The following is a 20,678-nucleotide window of genomic DNA, read 5'->3' on the forward strand; positions in this document are numbered from 1 at the left end:
ATCATAACAAAAATCCAATTAATAGCAGAGGTAAACTTGGTTTTCACGTTGTTTTCAAAAAATAGATTCTGCTTCTATCAAATTTCAGCTTACATTCAAGGAGGTTGCGCACATAAATTGGAAATCGCACCTTTAGCAACAGGTCAATCACAGTAGCCTAGTTGGGCACCTCACACTTAAATCATTGACAACTTACTGGAGACAATATTTTTTACTCTGCTTTTATGAGAGAGTGAAAAGGTTTCCAGTTGTTTTAATGTACCACCCTCCTTTGGCAACATCTTGCAGGTAGCCTATGACTAGGCTTAAGTAATCAATTGGTGGCCACTCAAAGGCTTGAGAAATTTCTTCATGTCTTGATCTTATTTCTATACCACACCTTGTGTCTGTTATGCAACCACTTACGATGACATTCTGCTAATATTAGCTTAAATTTACCAGCCTTCTATCTAGTGGGTTTGGTTAAGTTGTTTCAGACTACTAATTACCATTCAAGGCTTTAAGAGGTTGTTCTTGCTCAGGACCGACATGCCAATAACAACCCTTCAGGGGGTCGCTGCACTTGAAGTTAACTGAGTGGAGCATTGAGCAATTTCATAGGGTCAGTGACCTCAGCATATCCTTCTAGAGCCATGTTCACACCCAGGTTGCCCACAACACCTTTGTGGCAAGAATGCTGCTGGATAACTCTCTTTGACTTCCTCTTCATGCTGCCAGCACTGAATGCAGAACATTCTCTGAGACATAATTGTCACCACTGTGAACAGTATATCCCCCTCCTTCACACCTGGAGCCATGTCACGTCATTCCCTTGTTCGATGTAAACAGTTCCCATTAATGAAAGGTATCCTGCCATTCCTTTATAATGGTACTTTCTCAGCATCAGTAGATACACCATCTTGAGTCAAATTTGACAATATGCACAATCACCTGATCAGGTGATATGCAGTAAATGTCAGCCTCTAGGTATGCTCTTTCAGGGTTCAGTTCAACAGTCTGACTAGCACAAACCTGCAAGAGTATAAGTTACACAACACAAGTGAAGCAATTGTGGTGTTTATTTGCCAAACACCCTCTCGGTAGATTAACCTGGAACACTGCTGTGCCCCTCAACATGGAACTTTACCACACGTTGTAGTTTTGATGAGGAAGTCATTTTAACATTATACACTAGGTTTAGGGCATTATAGTCAACACAAAATCACTGGTTACCATCAGGCTTTGCTGCAAACACTACTGTGGAGAAATATGGAAATTTAGATATCTCCATTTCTGGTATCTCACCCACTTGCTGGCACTTTTCGTTTATCTTGTGGAAGGAATGATATTGGATATATCTAGCACATGGATTAGGTCTGTGATATGTATCAGTTTGAAGTACATGCCAAGTGTCATTTCAAAATGTTGGTAATAAGACATGATTTTTTCATATCCCTTTAGAACAAAAGTCCAAATTCTAGATTGCTGCAGCAAAAATGTTATGGGTTTTCCAGTAGAACCTCCTAAAGGATCAAAGGCCTAATGCATTAATTAGATGAGATTTCAATGCAAATGCAGCATTAACAAGGTGACACAGTGCTCAAAAGATCAAACCAACCTCACAAAGTAGCCAGGAGAAGGAAAAATCATTGGGAAAAGTAACACAAAAATAGATGAACCTAGAAACTTACCCAGCTCCCAGCTTGGAATTGTTTTGAACTGAAGCAAATTCAGATAAATTTCCTTTCCGTTTCCATTTTCTCCTGGGTATTTTGCTCTTAAATAACAAAAAAAAAACATCCTAAATTTTGCTAATGCAAGCACTCTAACTGATTGTTAGTCAACTGACTGTACACCTGTGGTTTATTTTGAAGTTATTTGTTTGTTTTTAAAGTTGTTGTTTGTTTGTTTGCATGCCCTTCCCCATCAAGAACAATGAGATGATGCTTGCTAAGTAGCTATTAAAAAGGTCTTTGCTTAGTAAATTTGATGCTCAAGAATATCATGGTTATAAACTGTTCCTCTGGTGTATTTCGTGTATGGCAGTAGCTGCTGGTCCTGTTTTTAGTAAATCTGTGCTTTTCCATTATGCAGAACCACCCATTGCAATGTGGACTGAAGTCTGTTACTTGTCACCAGTTACAGGGCCTTGCCGTGCTTCTTTTCCTCGCTGGTATTATAACCCATTTAACAAGAAATGCTTGAAGTTCGCATATGGTGGCTGTAAAGGGAACATGAACAATTTTCACACCAAGGTAGACTGCAAGAAACACTGCATGAAAAGAAAAGGTAAAACCCGTGCTAGGGCTGCAATGTGGTATGGAGCTTTTAGGAGACGTACCAGTAACTTCAGACAATTAAGCCTTGGGTAACTGTTCATGTGAATTCAGGACAGGTATTACCAATCTTCCGGGTAATTTGTCACCTGAAGTGATACAATCAGACCTTCCCAGGCTGGTGTCTTTTAAGACACCTTACAATCATATCTCTTCAATACCTCATAGCAACAGGTATATTTTTTAAGGTAGAGGGTGTATATTTAAATAAACCCACTTAAACTCCTGACTCATGATGGACATGCCAAAATGCAGACCTTTCAGGTTGTTCAGACTGTGCAGACCAAACTTTCCTTCTTTGAACTAGTTGTCATATTTACTTGTACATTGTAACCAGTCCTTCTGTTTCTGGTTCATACATGTTGTTAGACTTGTTGTTTGATAGAGTTCATTTTATCTGGATGCTTCCTATATCCAATTAAATTTGTCTTGTTGATGGCACTTAAAGGACACAAAATGAAAGTCATATTTCTCTACAACTTATGCCATTTTTCTGGATTTCAAAAGGGTGAGATTTAGAATTTGTTTTGCTGTTTTTCTGGTGTGTTTTGTGCTAGTCAATTTTCTCCTCTTTATGTCGAGATATAAATGATGTACGATTTCCATGGATTCGAAACTCAGTGCAGTGGCATCAAAATTGGCACTCTTTGCAGTCTATCTATTTTCCAAGTTCAGTGGCTGATAACTCTTTTGGTTGGAAGTGCTTGCAAATTTTGTGGCTGAAGCTTTGTAACGAATGGTTGCTGTTCTGAAAAGGAGTTCTTGTCATCATTTGTGTTTGACTAAACTATGGATTAATGCCAGCTTGTTACTTTGATGGGTTACTCATATTTTACTTCAAAAGTGCCTTGATGATCAGCCCAGTCACAATCTCCAGAGCTGTTTGTGAAAATCGTTATTTTCCAAGTGACCCTTGAGTGGTTCTTTTCAGAACTTGAACTCTCTCTAGACTCTTCCATGGCAGAGAAGGCTCAGCAACTCTGAAACAACCTAGTTGTCTCTAACACTACCATTTGCCTAGTTGTCTCTGCCATTTGCCTTTGTCTATTCTGTCTGAAAAGTGGCAAGTCATCAAAAAACAATAACCTTGATTGGCCCAGAAGCTCTGACTTGGATAATGCATGGAGAAATCATGATTACTATGGCTCTTTTGCAGTTCCATGCTAGTATGTTATAGTCACTAACAGCGGTTCTTTTCCAACTCCCCTCACGCAGACGATCACCCTAGAGGAACCACTGATACTCATGGATTCAAACCGTTTACAAAATAATATATTATAAATCTTCCCACATCAGAAGAACAGTTCAGGGCTTCTGCAGCTGGTGCCTTTTATTTTCTGACTGTTGACTTCAAACTCTTCTGATTGCTGTTGTTGAGAATAGTGAAAAACTTCTGGGAGTTTAACTTTTCATTTTGCAATGCTTTTAGAATCTCTAAGTAGTCTAAGAAAAACAGGCCGCTCTTTTATTTTCAAAGCATCTGCTTCACTAAGATAAACCAGAGGTACACATATCAAAGATAGTGTCCTGTTGGTCTTAATAAAGAGTTTGCTGTTCCACCCATTAAAGGACGAAGTGTCATGGGTACATTTTTCAGTGGCTAGCTAATAAAGAGGCCACCACCAGTGGTGACAGAGTTAACAAGACCATTACATTTGTCATTTCCCTTGACACTGGTTACAGAGAATTATGTTTGTGGAACTCAGAGCCACATAAAATTTATGGTAAATTTTATGTCAATCAGTGTTCATGTTCAAACAATTTTAAGCCCATGTTTCCACAAATATTGCAGTGAGATATTTGCAAACAGGCCTACTGTTGGAAAAATTGGCTATTTAAAATATATGGTATGTATTTGATGACAAAATATCTATATCATACCTCTAAATTGTTCTCCAAGCAAATAGCATCTGCAATATATGTTCCAGATTTCCTCCCTTGCAAAAACCAACACTCCAAATGCTAATCCAATCCTGATGCACTAATACTGTATAACAAGTCATGGACTGCTCACCTGGGAATTGAGGGCAAATAAATTACCTTTAAATTTACATTAAAAATGAACCTGAAACCAGATGAAGTGAAAACAAAAGTACTCTGTCAGTCTGCATGTACAGTCTGCAGGTTCTGCATTTTGGATGAGCTAACATGCCTAGATTTTAGATTCAGTGGCTGGCCTGTTATTACTTGTTATCCAAAATGTATGCTTTATACATTAAATAAAATAGTGTTTTGAGACAGGTTATGCTATGATATTCTACTGATTGATGTCTTAAGAAGTACCAAAACTTGTTTTGCTGTTGTCACATTGAAGTCATGAACCATAAACTGAAAAACATTGTAATAAATATTAGCATTGCATCATTTTATAAAGGATACTGCTGGAAACATCTGTTTGTCCTAGACTTTGTTTTTGCCAGTTTGTATTTGTACACACTCAGGATAAAATTTTATGATCAAAGTTTGAGTGACAGGTTTGAGGTATCAGTTAATTTTGACTTTCACCATCATCAAGATGAGAGTTTTCCTTCCATGTTAAGTGGAAAGACTAAACTAGCTAGGTAAGCATTATTTTCTGTCAGCGGTTTGCATCATTAATATGCTCTATTTAATTTCCAAAATTAAAGGTTTGATTAATCAGAATTGCACACTTATGGTCACACATTGGCATATGAAAAAGTTGTGGTCACACATTGGCATATGAAAAAGATAGAGTACACACAGTTTGTTAACTTTATAAAACTCAGATCTTGAAACTCAAACTTGTAAAATGAAAAAACTCAGAATGCTTAAGTATTGAAGTGTTGTATACACAGTTCCAGGATTTCACCCAAAGTTGGACTATTGTACTTATCTATAATATTGTCAAATATGTCTGGACTAAATTAAGTAAAACTATCAATTTAGAACAAAATAATCCAAGAAGAGACTTAAACTACAATTATGATCAGTGAGTCATGTTTGACACTAAGAAAATTATGCACAAACAAGTCAATCTGCATTTTAGCTTGTTAATATAACCTTGCCTGGTTATACACTAAGTGAGATCTGTCTTCTTGTAGGGATTCGTAACCTAATTACATAGTAATAATTTTGTAAGTTGGCTAGCACTTGGATCACAATCTATTTTGACAGGTTACAACAATCAACCTGTTATGCTTCAATCTGTTTTCCAAGAATGATTGCTTTTACTATGATTAAAAATAATATAAAATAAAGAGTATGGTTTTATTGTCTAACAAGAAGATGTATCGGTTAAGACAAGGAAATTTTTAACTGCCAGCTTAAACAGCTTGATCTCTTTGTTTCTGTTTATGATTGAGAGAAAATTTTCAGTTGTGTAGTGTTCTATTAGGACTTGTGTACATGTGCACTGTGCATTCATAAAAATTATATGTAACATTAGAAATATTGGCTAGGATAATGATTACCAATCTCATTTATTTTATTTTCTATCAAATTATGTGTGTATCAACTCCTGTTTTACAGGACTGACAGCAGTAAATGCTTACATTCACAAAAACCAAGAAACTATCACAAACTTGGAAGCTACAGTAACTGCAAAGGATGTTCAAACTCCAATTTTTTTACCTAAGAGTAGTTTCTTTTTCTTACCCCAACAGTTCCTTCACTGTCAACAACTTCAGTCTATAGCTTGCCATCTTCCAACACTTCCCCAGTTACCTCAGGTGAGAACAGAGAAACTCCCCTTCTGTTTTATCCTCTCTTTTGCAATTTCAAATCCAAAAACACGGCCTACAAGTTTGTGATAGTTCAAAGGCATAAAGTACAGCAAAATAAATAAATAGATCTATAACACTATGCACTATATGGTGAATGCGAATCCTTTTAATAACTATTTTAGCCTAAATATATTAAAGGTTATAGGTTATATGGCATGTGAGATAAAGAAAACTCTACAATGAATTATTATGAAAATCTATATTGCATATAATACAAATTTAAAGGTAGACATTTATATGAAAGTTACTCTAGTTGCATGCACTAAGCAATCAACTAACTGTAACAGTAAGAGTCTGAATGCTAGACAAATAACAATCTAATGGTAGTTGGGGCAATCTCACCTTTGATTGGCTCCATAAAATTTATTGTTGTGCCAGAATTAGCTAATTAATTAACTCAGATCTCTGGGTTAGAAGAGTAGACTTGTCAGCAGTCAAGATACAGAGTTTCTCTGATTGCATGTTGTATATAATATATACTTATGTAAGTGCACGCATAGGATTTAAACCAGTTAGCTGCTCTAATTGAGTTACTACTGGGTGGTAAATTGAAAACATAACTGAAGTTCAGTGCATAGCTTAAGCAATTATATAATAATTGTATTTTCTATCATTACCTTTTGTCACAGAGGAAATGAATATCAAATAAAATGGTTTTGGAAGGTTGAAGGTGTTTGTTATTATTTAAGTAATACTCATTGTCTTAGCAAGTACCCTCATGAGATAGTCTTTAAGTGTAGTTTGACTGGTTGCACAAGACCCATGTGCTTAACTGAGTTGTGAAATTGTCTGATGAGAAGTGTTAGTAAAACAGGGACATCTTCAAGCACATGTTATTTGGTGAAACATAAGTTCTGGAGTTCTTTTAGTGTTGTTTTAGTTTTGTGTGGCTGCAAATGAAGGTCTTGTTTGTCTTTGTGCGGAGTTCTTGCTTGTGTAGTTTCAGTTATTTTACGGTTGCAAACAACTTCCTGATTTCAAAACGATTATTTGTTTGCAATATCATAATCTTTTTAAATCCGCAAATTCATTTGTAAGGTTTGAAAGTTACCACAGCACAGAGATGCCAGTCTACAAAAATCTAAATCCAGGAGATTAGTCGTAAAAGGTTGTTGGTAAAAGAAGAGCCCTGCTCACTCAACATGCAAAAATGTTTCAAATATTCCAAAATTCTCCCCTGAATATGTAAAAACTAAAATCTTGAAAATGCCCAAGTGGAAAACAAAGTTAGCATCGCAAGATAAAATTTTGTGCCAGTTAGCTACAATCTCTTAGGTAGAGAACCAAGTCTGTTGTAAAGCACTACTATGATAGAGTGTTATGAACTGATTTTGCCAGAACCAATTTGGATCATTGTCACCTAATTTTTATGGAGCTAGACTTACTCATACTTCAGTTACTTACTGAACTGAATCTCTTTAATGGGTTGACACAATTACCAGAATACCAATACAGTTGAACCTTGCCATTTCCAACTCTCAGGGGAAACAAAAAATAGTTCGATATAGCAAGTGTTCAAAATAACCAATAGTAAACGACTGAAGGGGAAATCCAAGGATAATGGTTTTGAGTTGGAGATTACAGGGAATTCGAAATAACTGAGTTTGAATTGGCAGGTTCCACCTGTAGTTTACACTGTGACCTAAAAACTGACAGAGTAAGACCAAAAATAATTCTTTTTAAGAATAAAACGGTGTTTGCATATGGTCAAGCTCCTTTCCATCCAGTTCAAGTAAAATGTCCTAGATTGACCCCTGGAAGGGAGGATCCAGATTATTATCAATCAACCCATTAATTCATTTGCAGGCTTGGCCGCTCTATTGATTAAAGAACATGGAGGATTGGTACAAAGAACCACCTTTCCTTGTACTCTGCTGTCTTTCTAAATCCAAAATGGCTGCCAAACAGCCAATGTTCACTTGTCCAACAGAATTATGCCCCACTGACTTACTAATGACAAATTATACTCCTTGTTCTATTAGCTGTGATGTTCAGATGCCGCTGCTCAAACTGTTCAGGTTCAGATAGTTGTACCACAGTGGTGGGCTGCTTCACTATCAACAATTACACAACTGGACGTACAAAAGTAACAGAAAAAGGATGTTTCGCTAGCTCAGAGGTGTACAGAGTACAGTGCACTAATAGTACACAGAGGCTGGCATGCTGTAAACAGGACATGTGCAATGACTTCCCAATCTCTGATGAAGGCAATGGTAAACCTTTGATTTCTCGATTTTTATAATCAATAAGTTTATAATTTTCTTTGCGAACTGTAATTTAAAATGTCAACTTAGTTCTAATGATACAAAGCAAGAATCAGACCCTGGATTTGGCATGCAGGACCAGATTATCAACTTTGACAGCAACAAAACCTGATACTAGTAGTGAAAAAGTGAAAAACAGTAAAGCTGCACTTACAGTGCTGCTAGCGATTGTAACTAATTAGACAGTGCTTTAACATGGAGGCTTTTCATATGTGTTGGAGGTGACCACAGCAAAGTGGCAATTTTGTATTAACCTTTGTGTCTCCTGTCTTTGAATAGATCACTTGATTTCTCAATCATTTTTCAGGTGTTAGCTACTTGAATTATTTGTCTATCAACAGTTGTAGCTCACCTCCAAATTTCCCCTGATTCTTATTGGTTTAAATTGATCATGTGACACTATGTGTTCATTGGCAGAGAGACACCAACCACCAACAGTGCCTGTCAAAGGCAAATACCCAGATGGTACTCATCCATTAAATTTTTTCTGCAAACAAGCGGGTTTATGGAACAAAAATTGAAAGACGCAAATTGCCTGTTTTCTTTGTAAATTTTACATTGGTCTTTCACGCTTTTCATCTAAAAATCAAAGTGCTCTATGAGCAAACCCGTCAATTTCCCAGTAGATGATGATTGATGTGTGACTTGCGGGTTATTCTCGTTATGCGAATTACCATCTTGACCTCTGACTATGCTTGTTATAACAGCAGTCTTAAAAAACAAGAATAACTTTTCGTGCATATTACATGAAGCACAAGAACTGGCAAACCTCCACTACATGGGCTGCACTGCTTCAATGGATTTACTCATTCTCAGTTGAGCCACTCTACCTTATAGACTTCTTGTCGCCACGCCCAACATGTTTTTCTTTCTGCCTGAAGATGAAAGCGTAGTCTGCTTTACACGACTCAGCGCTGTTAGATGGAAAGCGAACAGGTTGCGGATAAGATACTCTGCTTGCAGGGTAGCTGCAAAAGATCTTCAAAGAAATCGAATTTTTTTATTATGAATTACAAATGCACAACATCTAAGCCACTGGATGCAATTTGAGGTCGATTTATGCGAAACAGCAAGGTCGCGTAACATCAAAAACTGTGTTCTTATCGGTTCCAAGCTTGAGATAAGTACATGTAGCTACCTGTGGATGTCCTTCACCAAAAAAAAGGTTGAACAAGAAAAGAAAAATACCAGTGGCTAAAAAAAAAAAATGGAAAAAAAGCCAACGAATCCCAGAATCTAACTCAGGTTCACTAGATTGGAACGTGGGTGCGAACCATAGTAACATGTAAGAAACCTTCGATGCTTCAAGGGGGAAAGCTACAAAGTACTTCAGCCTTATTTCAAATTGGCTAGCAAATGTGCGAATTTGCTAACAAATATGGGACATATACTCTCTTAAACTGCAAACTTCTTGGATGCTGACGTTTAGTGTGCCTAGTACACAGGGAACCGAGGAGTAGCGTGAATCAAGTTTTTGTTGATTCAAATGACCTAAAAGTCAAACTGTACACATGCGATCACATTGCGATGAGTAAATCTGCTATAAATAGACATCTAAAGCTTTTCGTGAGAGCTGCTGTCTGACTTTGACATATGGTAACTCATCCGTCTATCCAAGTGTCAAAAGGTATCAGCTTGAAAAAGCCCAAAACTTTTTGTCTGTGAGCAAAATTTTAATGCTATCTAGTTCTCCTCGCTCCTGCTATGCGGGATTCATCTTCCAATGTGACTTATGTGAGTTTGTCCTCAAGACTGAGCAGGATTTTCTTGCGGTGGATTCCACGCCCGCAGTTGAAACTTATAATCTGGCGTAATCATGAGCCTTTTAGAGGCCGCAAGACCATGGTGTTGTTTATTAGAGACTTTTTCGACGAATTTCACGGTGGCCTCAACAAAACTGTTTGCTTTGGTTTTCGAAATTTAATTTCAGGAGCTTAACCCTCCAGTAGTAGTACCATCGATATGTAGAGAGGACTGCCTCTTGTCAATCTTTACTAAACTTCAAACTTCGGAGCGAAAATTTACAAAAGCAGCTTCCAGCAACTTTACCTGTGTCATCTAAAGCGTTCCCAATGCATATTACAAAAGCCAACATTTGGTCTTATTCAGAGTTAACTGTTAATTTAAGATTAGAATTGTAATAGAAATGTTAAATGAACTATACCCAGAAAGCAAACAAAACAAGTTTCCATTTTAAGTGCAACAATCGCAGCTAGACCTAGTCATGTAAAACGATACACTTGCCTGCAATATTGACTGATACCGTAAATCCTCGAATTAGTGCCTCCCCCCCTCCTCGAATAAGCATCCCCTTGGAATAAGCACCCCTTCTATCACCTAAAATTTAAAATAAGCGCCCCTCCTCGAATAAGCGCCCCCTCCCCTCCCCCCATTTTGTGGACGAGTAATGAGACAACAAAGGATGTATAGTTTTCGCAGTGTAGTATTAGATTTGTACACTGTTTCAGTTTAAGAACACGTTAAGTGAACACATTGAACACTAACGGTGCCATGATTTAAACTTAAGGATCATAAAGATCAGCTCTTTATGTCGATAAACAGCTTATGTTGTTGTTTACACATTTGGGAAAAATTAAATAAGTGCCCTGCCTCAATTAAGCGCCCCCCTCGAATAAGCGCCCCCCATTTTCTCCTAAATTTGAAATTAGCGCCCCGGGCGCTAATTCGAAGATTTACGGTACAGTGATTTCAGGAGCTTTATCTACTGGTTAGCGGAATTACTCCAAAAAGTTTACAGATGATGGAAGGACATCATTTGCATATCATTTGCAAAATCTGCCCCTCCACTAAAACGCTGTAGATTGCTCATGCAATCTCCGGGTGAAAAATGACAATGATTTAAGATGATTTTTGAACTGGCATGCGGAAGAAAATTCAGTGGTAAACGTAGAGTGTTATGTCTCGAAACTATTGGTCTAACAGTTGCCCCTTGGAAGTTTTATGTTCTGAAAATTAACATATTTGCTCTCTAAGCTTTGCTTCTTGGGCAAATATTTGTTTTAAGAACATTTCCATGGGGTAACTATCAGTTGATAGTTCCTCAACAGAAACATTCTGCTGTTTAAATAGTAGCATGAAGGGATTACTAGTAATTAACCACGCGGCCATGGGCCGAGCGCGGTTCATGGTTTACCCGTGGTTTTTTTTTCGTTTTGTATGCGACCAGACCCAAACTTTCACTCGGCCAAATTTTGAGTCACGCAACCTGTGATGTTTACTTGCCAAAAGCTGTTGAAACATTAATAAATCTCATCTCCGATACTGACTTTTGCGGGAAAAAAAATTAAAAACCCAGCGTTCGTCAAAAATTATATTTTTTCAGCAGAAATTTCGCTCGGAACATATACATATTTATATTCGTTTGAATCATCGATGAAATGACCTTTTCCGGATATTTTTTCCTTCGGGGTCAACAAAAACCTCCGATTACAAAATCTCGCCAAACCCACACGTTGCCAAAAAATCTCTTCAAAACCCTGATTTCGAAGCGATATATCACTTAAGCGTTAATAGCTACCACACATTGGCAGGCGGTAAATCTATTCCTTAACAATCCAGCTTTATCGTGTCAAAATTTCAGCGAAATCGAACAAAACCAGAATTAGAATTTTTTTGTGACCTCACTCCCCAGACTTGACCTAACAAAGGAAGCCATGGTCGCCCATAGCAACCGAAAAACACCAACATAACAAAGCCAACGTTTCAGCCAAAAAACTCCAGAATTATCGCCTGAGAGCTTAAACGTGAATGGGAACATCTTTTTCGAACTTTTTCCAACTGATTTAGACGAAAGACTGGCCTCAGCGGGCTACAAAAAAGACCAAGAGAAAAAACAGAACAAGACAGCAGAACAAACCGATGATATTTCATCGCGTGGCTTTCGGCATGAAAACGAAAATACAGCTTACTTCTGGATAAATTCAGCCTTAGAAGCCAGCAACTGGTCCCAAATTACTTTCTGTATCCTTACAAATGTCCTGATTTCCATCTCCGAAAGATTTTGCCCCAATTTTGAGCAAATAAACATTTCGCCGCGGCGACCGCCATTACGGTGGCTTGCATACTAAATTAGCTAACTTAACAAAATTCTCCCGAGGGGGGGATATGACAAATTTGGTGAGAATCAAAAGTAACGCCAATTTTGTGTCACGTTTTCGATCTGTGGTCACTGAAGTGACCAAAATCGATACATCGCTCGGGATAGGGTTTTTTTTATATGACTTGTGTGACTATTTTGCTAGCCCTTTACTCATGGAAAACACCAATCAAATTTAATCATGGCTTTTAAGAAAGAAAGCTGTTGTTAATAGTGTTATTATTGTGTCGTTCATATCGTTAATGCCCATACATATCCTGAAGAAAGTTCTAGATTAAGACCATTACGTCATCGGAGATTTGTCAACGGCTACCACTGATGGTGCAATAATACAGTTTGTGTTGATCAAGTGATGTGATGTCTACATTAAGAAAAGAATCATCAATGACTGCTTTGGAATGTGCACTGCGTTCCGACGGTAGTGCTAAGCGAACCGTTTCATTTTTAAAGTGTGGTTATAAGATCTAACAGATCTTCTTGTTTATTTGTAATCGACTCCTGAGTTTGAATGGGATGTAGTCCATCTCAAACTAAGAACAAAGTTCTCTTCATGAACTAAGCTTGTGATTAATTATTGCAAAACATCACACATACGAGGCTCTTTTTGCATGGAGCTAAAAGATTGACCTCTCTGGGATCTAGCAAAAAGTGAAACACAGAGATTAGAATTCTGTTACACAGGACAGTTCAACAGGTGTCTGATGTCTTTAATAAACATTTTCTTTATAACTTCTAACTTATGATCTAGGTATTACTAACATTTTTGTTATATTGCATAGTCTGATAACAAAATTAATATCCACAGAACAGAAGCAAGTGAAGACACCAACAACTTTGCCAACAAGAAGGCCTCACATAGGTAAACATACTGTAACTGCAGAAGGGTTTTTTTTTAATGCATGGGTGGTCCTGCAATTGGAGCGGTCTCATCATTAACTCACTGAAGGAACATAAAGAGCCAGACTGGAATTTTTAAGTGGAGTGGGGATGGACACTTAAAACTCTTTGCACAAAGAATATGGAGATGTTTTTGAACAACAAGAGGTGTGGAGAGCCTTGTTCCTTAAGACTGATGTTTTAAGCTAACAATTACGATAACAATTTATATTATATTGCAATATTCCCCTGGTTCCTTATTGTGCTTTAGCGTGTGTTTAAAATATATCAATCAAAAGCTATGACAGATGTAAAGCCTAAGAACTAATTTTTGTTGGAGGGGTGAGTTTTTTTACAGCAAAGCTGTTGTGGGGGACAAGCCCACAAGCAGAGCCCCATACCCAACCCCCTAGAACATTTGGTAAACCCATAACTCACTTCAAAACTGTTGCTTGTCTGTCTCTGTAATAAACGTTTTTCTTGTTTTCCCATGTGGGAATATGAATAATATATTGTCTTTGATGAAGACGACTGTGACTCAGATCCCTCAGTGCTTCAAGTGGAAACACTGTCAACCTACACTGGTAAAGGCAAGCAAGGTCTTACTAAGTTGACTTTCTGCATAGAGGCCGCAGACACAATCATGAGACCCACAAGGGAAACGTGTTTGAGAGCAGAACACAATGGCAGCTACCACACCCTAAAGTTTCAAGTAGTGGACAGCCCAAAAAAGCCCCTCTTGTCAGCTGAATCATGCGGAGGGGTAGGCCTAGTGCAATTCAACTTGAACGTACCACAAGATTTGCATGCCGTGGGAATTTCAGCTAACCCCCTGTCACCAAAAATGCTATCTTAAACACTTACAACGATGTTTTTGAAGAATTAGGTCACCTTGGTGACTCCACATTTGTGACAGACGAAATAGTGAAACCGGTCCAACACACACCCAGACATGTTCCTGTCTCCCTATGAGGAGAGCTTAAAGACAAGTAGCTGGATCTTGAGAGAGAGGCATCATCAAGAAGGTCATGGCTCCTACTGAATGGATAGGCAGCATGTAATGGTTATTTTAGCAAAGCCTGCAAGATAAGAATCTGCTTAGATCCTCAAAACTTAAACAAAGCCTTGAAACAACCCAAGTACCAAATGCCCACATTAGATGAAATCCTTCCCCAACTAGCAAATGCAAAGTTATTTTCCATGTTGGATGCCAAAGATGGTTTTTACCAGATCAGCCTTGACGAGGAAAGTAGCATTAAAACCGCATACTGGACCTTCTTTGGTCAATTTTAATACCTGAGAGTGCCGTTTGGAGTAAGCCTTGCGCCAGAAGAATTTGAATGCAAGCTCCACAAGAGGTGAGATGACCTTCCAGGAGTAGTGGTCTTGCGAGATGATGTTCTGGTCATGGGATGCGGAGAGACTCAAGAAAAAGCCATAATAGACCATGACAGCAATTTTACCTGACTTCTCCAAAGAGCGAGAGAAACAACCTGAGGCTGAACAATTCCAAAATTAAGAACAGACAGCCAGAAGTAAAATTCATGGGACATGTCATCACCAACCAAGGTTTAAAAACGGATCCAAAAAAGGTGAAAGCCATTGAAGAAATGCCTAGACCAACCTGCAGGAAGGAACTAGTGACCCTTCTGGGTTACATGAACTATCTGTCAAAATTTCTACCATGGCTTACAGAGGTAGCTCGACCATTGTGTGAATTGAGAAACAAAGAAGCGCAGTTCCTCTGGTCACCTCAACATAGTTCAGCTTTCACAGACATCAAACAGTTAGTGATTAATCAACCAGTGTTGATGTTTTAGGACCCTGACGCTGAGGTCACACTGCAGTGCAGCAAGATGGTCAGCCAGTAGTGTTTGCGTAACACGCACTGTCACACGCTGAATGAAATTATGCACAAATTAAGAAATGCCTAGCTATTGTGTTTGGATGTCAGTGTTTTGATTAATATCTGGCCAGAAAGGACAAAATCATGGTTGAATCAGATTACAAACCACTTCAGGCCATTTTCAAGAAGCCTATTCTCTCAGTGCCATGCCGACTTCAAAGGATGTTATTACGACTGTTGCACTAGAACCTTGATGTCCGCTACAAGAAAGGAATCCAGATATTCTTGGCAGATCACCTCTCTTGACCTATGATTGCCGAAGAGAAAGAAGATGAGAATCTGGTAGCCTGCGAACAGGCTCCCGGTGAGCCTGAACGAAGCGAGGGAGCCTGTAGACATTCTATTGATGCAGCTGTTCTATGATACCAGCTCCTGGTATTATGATATGATTGGTTAAATCACTGATTGTTGACGTCTTTGAGATGAATATTTGACAGATCTTTGTAAAATTATACAACTCCAACAGTTCATTACAATAGTGCATTTGCAGTTCTCTTTTAAGTTTCAGTCTCTCAACCTCTCGTTATTTCACAAGTGATTCTGAAGGGTACTTTATGCTCTGTTACGAGAAGGAATATTAAATAGAAGCTAGTGGCGTGGAGCCGTTTGGCGGTGCTATACCAATTTTTTTAGAGGTCAAAGGCATGGTTTCCGGACTTTCCACTGTTATCTGCTTGTCACTTCGCAGAGTTTGACACCTCTATCATGTGCTTATAATTTCTTTAGACTCATTTCAGTATTACAAAATCTGTTTTAAGCTCTCTAAGTATTGGTTCTGGAGGGACAAAGTGTTTGAAATATTCCGTGAACATGTTGCTTACTTGCACTCTATATTATGACACCTGGCCCGGCTATTTGATTAGCTCGATTAGAACTGTTTGCAAGTACCGAAAATGTAGCTTCTTGACAGGTCTAATTACCTCATTGACTGATTTGTTACAGGCTTATCACCAAGGGCGGATAGACACTTCAAAAACAAAGTCTACAGGCTCCCCTGTCCCCGCCCCGATCGCTTTGCTCTCCGAATTCTTCCGTTTTGCTCGCCGAAAGTTTTTTTCCATCCTTGCCGGGAGCCTGTTTGCAGGCTAAGAATCTGGATGAATGTCAAGTGTTCACAACAGAGTTAGAGAGGCTGAGCCCCTTTGATGCTATCAAGTTGTCACCCGAGAGATTAGTCCAATTGCAAACATGTACAGCACAATACCCAGTCCACATGGCACTTAATTAAGACTACAGTCATCACAGGATAGCCAGAGCTAAGAAAACAAGTGCCTATGCATGTCAGAGAGTATTGGCTCTATCAAGATGAGATCTCTGTACACAATGGTGTACTCTTCAAGAATCACCGAGTTATTGTTCCAAAGCTGTTACGAGCAGAGATTCTGTCCAGAATTCACTCTAGTCACCTGGGTGCAGAGTCCTGTCTGAGGAAAGCCAGAGATTTTGTATTTCAGCCAGGAATGAGCAATGACATCAAAGAAAGGATCACCAACTGTCAGATCTGTGCAGATTTTTAAGCTCGCAATCCCTGACAGCCATTACAAACACATGAAATACCAGACTGTCCCTGGAGTAGCCAAGCAGCTGACCTCTTCAGTCTTTAAGGCAGAAGTTACATTGTACTTGTGGACTACTACTCTAACTTTCTTGAAGTCAGCGAGTTGCTGGACACCTCAGCAAGTTCTGTAATGGCATCCCTGATTGTCTAATGACAGAGAACAGTTCACAGATTGTCAGCGAAGAGTTCATACAATTTGCCACCGACTGGGAGTTCAAGCGTGTAACTTCCTCTCTGCGCTACCCTAAGTCCAACAGCCAATCGGAGTCTGTGGTTTGTGTAGTGAAGAACGTCTCTAAGAAAGCCCTCAACGATGGTTGAGATCCCTGGTCAGCTCTGGTCATTTATTGAACAGGCCCACAGAAGAGATGAATATTCCAGTCCTGCTTAGAGACTGATGTCTTGTAGAACACAAACTTTGCAGCCAACTGCCACCAGCCTACTCCACCCAAAGGTTGTAGAAGGAGTTAACGAGCAGATCAAACAGAAGGCCAAGTGCTATCATGATCGCACAGCTAAAATATTACCAGAGATAGAAGTTGGACAGGAAGTAAGGGTTTCCCCAACAGAGTGGAACAAGTCAAAGAAGAGTGCAACGTGTGTGCAGAAGCTTTCTGACTGTTCTTACTGGGTGCAGACTTCAAAAGAAACAGTACATAGGAAACGACAAAGCCTGAAGCCTGCACCACCACCGACGCTGTCTGCGATGTCACACCCAATACCACCCTCGAATTCTGTTAATGAAGTAATTCAAGCCTCACTAGAGCTGTAATTGCCATGTCACCTGCTTTACAGCAATCTGTAAAGCCTCATAGTATTACCGCATCACAAGAGAAGACACCTTTTGCAGCAACTCTACTGAAAGTTACTAAGACCAGGACAGGGGTTGTCAAACCTCCCTCGCGATGCTATGCGATACTTAATCAAGACCTAAGACTAACACTTTAGTGTTGATCAGTTACACCCAGATGCTAGCAGCTTTTTTCTTTTAGAGAGACATTTGAATATTCTGAGACAGGTTTATATTATCAATTCGAAGCTTTTCTTTTGTTGTTGTTGTTGAACATTAATCATGTTGGTTACAGCTCAGGTGAAGTTTTATGTTTTTATTATTCTTTTGTATGAGAAGGGAAATGTTACGATATGTCACATTTAGATGATTTTGTGATTGATACGTTCGTGATCTTGTGATTGACACCTTATTTGGTAATTAAAAGAAGAACAATGGTGTCATCACTGACTCAAGAAACAATAAAACAAACATCAAGACAGAGGTAGTGAGCATCACATGTGTATATATATAACTTATCGGATGTTTTGGTTGTAGTATCGCTCTATATTTTTACTCGTTGTTTGTATTTTGACGAGCCTGGTAAAAATATACAGCGATACCACACACCAAAACATCTGATAAGTTATATATAATAAACAGCATTACCCTTGACAACCATTGTCAACAGTCAACTTCACAACTGTGGGCATGTATGCTTAATTGCTGTGACTATCACATTAGGCCCACAAATGACGGGTACACCTGGGTTCAAACCATACTAATTTTGTCTTTAATCACACCAGCAAAATGTCATGATTCACCAAGCAACAAGTTTTATGGTGAGGCAGAATCTTGGGAGCCAAATGACTGTACGGTCTGCGTTTGTCGTAATGGCACCCCTGAGTGCTTGGCTACAGTATGTCGTCACCCAGACTGTAAAGAACCTTTGTATATTAAGGGCCAGTGCTGTCCTGTTTGCCCATTGGGTGACTCAAGCACCTCGGGGCATAATGAAGCAGGTAATGAAACGAGTTTCTCATCAATTTATAAAGTGATTACCTTTGATTTACTTCTTATGTACGAGTATTTCATAGACAGATATTCCTCGAGGGTACTTACCACTTAAGAAAAACTATTTTGAGTGACCATTGTGATAATAATAAGCAATTTTCCAAACTAACTGATCAACTGTATCAGGGGCACTTTACTGAATAAGTCCTGTTCAATAATGTAGGTTTATGAAAGGATTTTTGGGTAAGCCTGGAAGGGAAATGGTCAAGTACATGCTATTAATAATAATTTTTGGTTGGCTTCTACCCTCTAATATTAAAGACCTGAGTACCTTAAAACATCTTAAAAGATAAACATGATGCCAATTTAATGCTTATGCTTTTGCATTGTTATTATTTACGCCAGCTTTCAATTATTCATTTGTATTCAATTATAGTCAATTATGCATGCTTCTCTAGTTTGCAATAAATTCTAACGGTCATCCAGAAATAGTGTCATATCCAGCCGTCTACTTGATTATTTGTTACTGATTTTGGTCACCTGCTTTTTTAGATGTCATCAAAGCTTTTGCAGAGAATAAACTGGACACTGTGTTAGGTGTGTTGTTACATGTATTTCGATATTGTTTTGTATGTTGTAACTTTCTATTCACCTTTGTTTGCACGAAGAGCGCCTTAAGAAACTTTGTATACCTGGTTGATCTGACTTGGAGAGTAGGTTTTGCTTGTTCTTGTGTTGCAAGACTTTCATGGACTAATATACTTAACCCACAAAAACCAAAAGGCCACTGAATACCTCTTGGTGAGGTTATCTTATAGTCTTAAGAATAGTCACCAATCATTAAGATTCTCTGTATGCTTAACAAGATTGTAAAAACCGTCTTGTTAAGATTCCCCTGTCACCCAACAGATGTCCTCAGGATCTCGTAAATCTTGCCAAGATGTCACATGGGCAAAGATAATACTCACAGAGATGATAATCGAATATGCTGCTTTCTTTCAAAGTGAGCATTAATCATGGACAGAAGCGAGATGTGTGCCGGGACATTCGTTCAGGACAGTATTACCTGGTGGGTCAGAGTTGGCAGTTGGACCAGTGTACAACGTGTTATTGTGGTAAAAGTGGCAAGGCAGCTTGTGCAGTGCAGATGTGTGAAAGAGATCCTCAGTGTAAGGATCTCCTTCATGACAATAATCACTGCTGTCCAAAGTGCAGGGATGAGAATGGTAAACAATTCACTCATTTCCTAAGCTGGTGATTTTCATTACATAAATGATTTAAATGACTTTTTAATTAATTATCACTGTCAGTATAAATTTAAATTATTTACAAATCCATTGTAACTGACCATTGAAGGTTCATGCAAGGAAAGGTATCTTCACAAAACTGAAAAAAGACTTGTTTTGGAAAATTCTATTTGTCCCAGCCTCGATGCCAACCACAACAGAACTATGTCCTCAAGTTAATCATGATTTATGATCACGGTGAATTCATGTCATTGGAATTAAAAAATATTATGCTGCTTGTATGTTTGATGTGTACCAATTTCAATTCAATCCATTGATATCCTTTTGTAAGACCGGTTACAAAATTTTACTTTTCATTTAGTCGTGAAGTCAACCAGCAAATGTTACGACACAGTGACAGAGAAGTATTACAGAGAGGCTGAACTGTGGCAAAGAGATGAGTGTACCTCTTGTTATTGTGGAAGTGATCGCAAACCAGAATGCACCGAGACTGCTTGCCCACCATTGTTTTGTGAAGCACCGTTGAAGATCAAACAAAGATGTTGTCCTGTTTGTCCAGATACCATTCAACAAGGTGAGGACAACTATAGCAATTTTTTTGTCTTTTGTATCTTTTTGCATTTTGTGTTTTTATTATTGCAATTCTCATTCAGGTATGCAATCTCCGGGTTTTTTTAATATTTTAAATATGTTATTTGCCAGCTGGGAGGTCCATACGTACAGTGAAAAACCGTGATTGAGGTCTTGAAAATGCTGCCCGAGGCCATCATCTTACTTTATGATAGTAGGCAACATTCTGCTCCCATTGTACCCTGTTCTTGGCTACTGCTCTCATTTCATGCCAGTCATTTCATCCTTCCTGGCATCTG

General features: G+C 38.6%; 1 protein-coding gene and 1 long non-coding RNA gene across 5 annotated transcripts in view; one reads left to right on the forward strand and one right to left on the reverse strand.

The window, feature by feature from the left end:
• LOC110049638 (cysteine-rich motor neuron 1 protein-like) overlaps positions 1-20,678 on the forward strand; it is a 70,333-nt gene that overhangs the window by 43,468 nt on the left and 6,187 nt on the right. The window contains exons 9-16 of one of the 4 annotated variants that reach the window (XM_020755442.2): positions 2,074-2,268; positions 5,939-6,004; positions 8,041-8,271; positions 13,245-13,298; positions 18,355-18,570; positions 19,115-19,159; positions 19,567-19,788; positions 20,171-20,383. In XM_020755442.2, the coding sequence (XP_020611101.2) occupies positions 2,074-2,268; positions 5,939-6,004; positions 8,041-8,271; positions 13,245-13,298; positions 18,355-18,570; positions 19,115-19,159; positions 19,567-19,788; positions 20,171-20,383 (1,242 nt within the window). The remainder of the gene's footprint in view (positions 1-2,073; positions 2,269-5,938; positions 6,005-8,040; positions 8,272-13,244; positions 13,299-18,354; positions 18,571-19,114; positions 19,160-19,566; positions 19,789-20,170; positions 20,384-20,678) is intronic. The other 3 variants (XM_020755443.2, XM_020755444.2, XM_089293965.1) reach the window with 3 other exon arrangements.
• Positions 197-1,732, reverse strand: LOC149109226 (uncharacterized). The gene is made up of 2 exons (XR_016208545.1): positions 1,671-1,732; positions 197-1,011 (listed from the first exon to the last, which is right to left on the reverse strand). It is a non-coding gene; the product is annotated as an uncharacterized LOC149109226 (long non-coding RNA).

Source organism: Orbicella faveolata, unplaced genomic scaffold (assembly GCF_042242905.1).
Source record: "Orbicella faveolata isolate gen_17 unplaced genomic scaffold, um_ofav_v1 contig_25, whole genome shotgun sequence".
NCBI lineage: Eukaryota > Metazoa > Cnidaria > Anthozoa > Scleractinia > Merulinidae > Orbicella > Orbicella faveolata.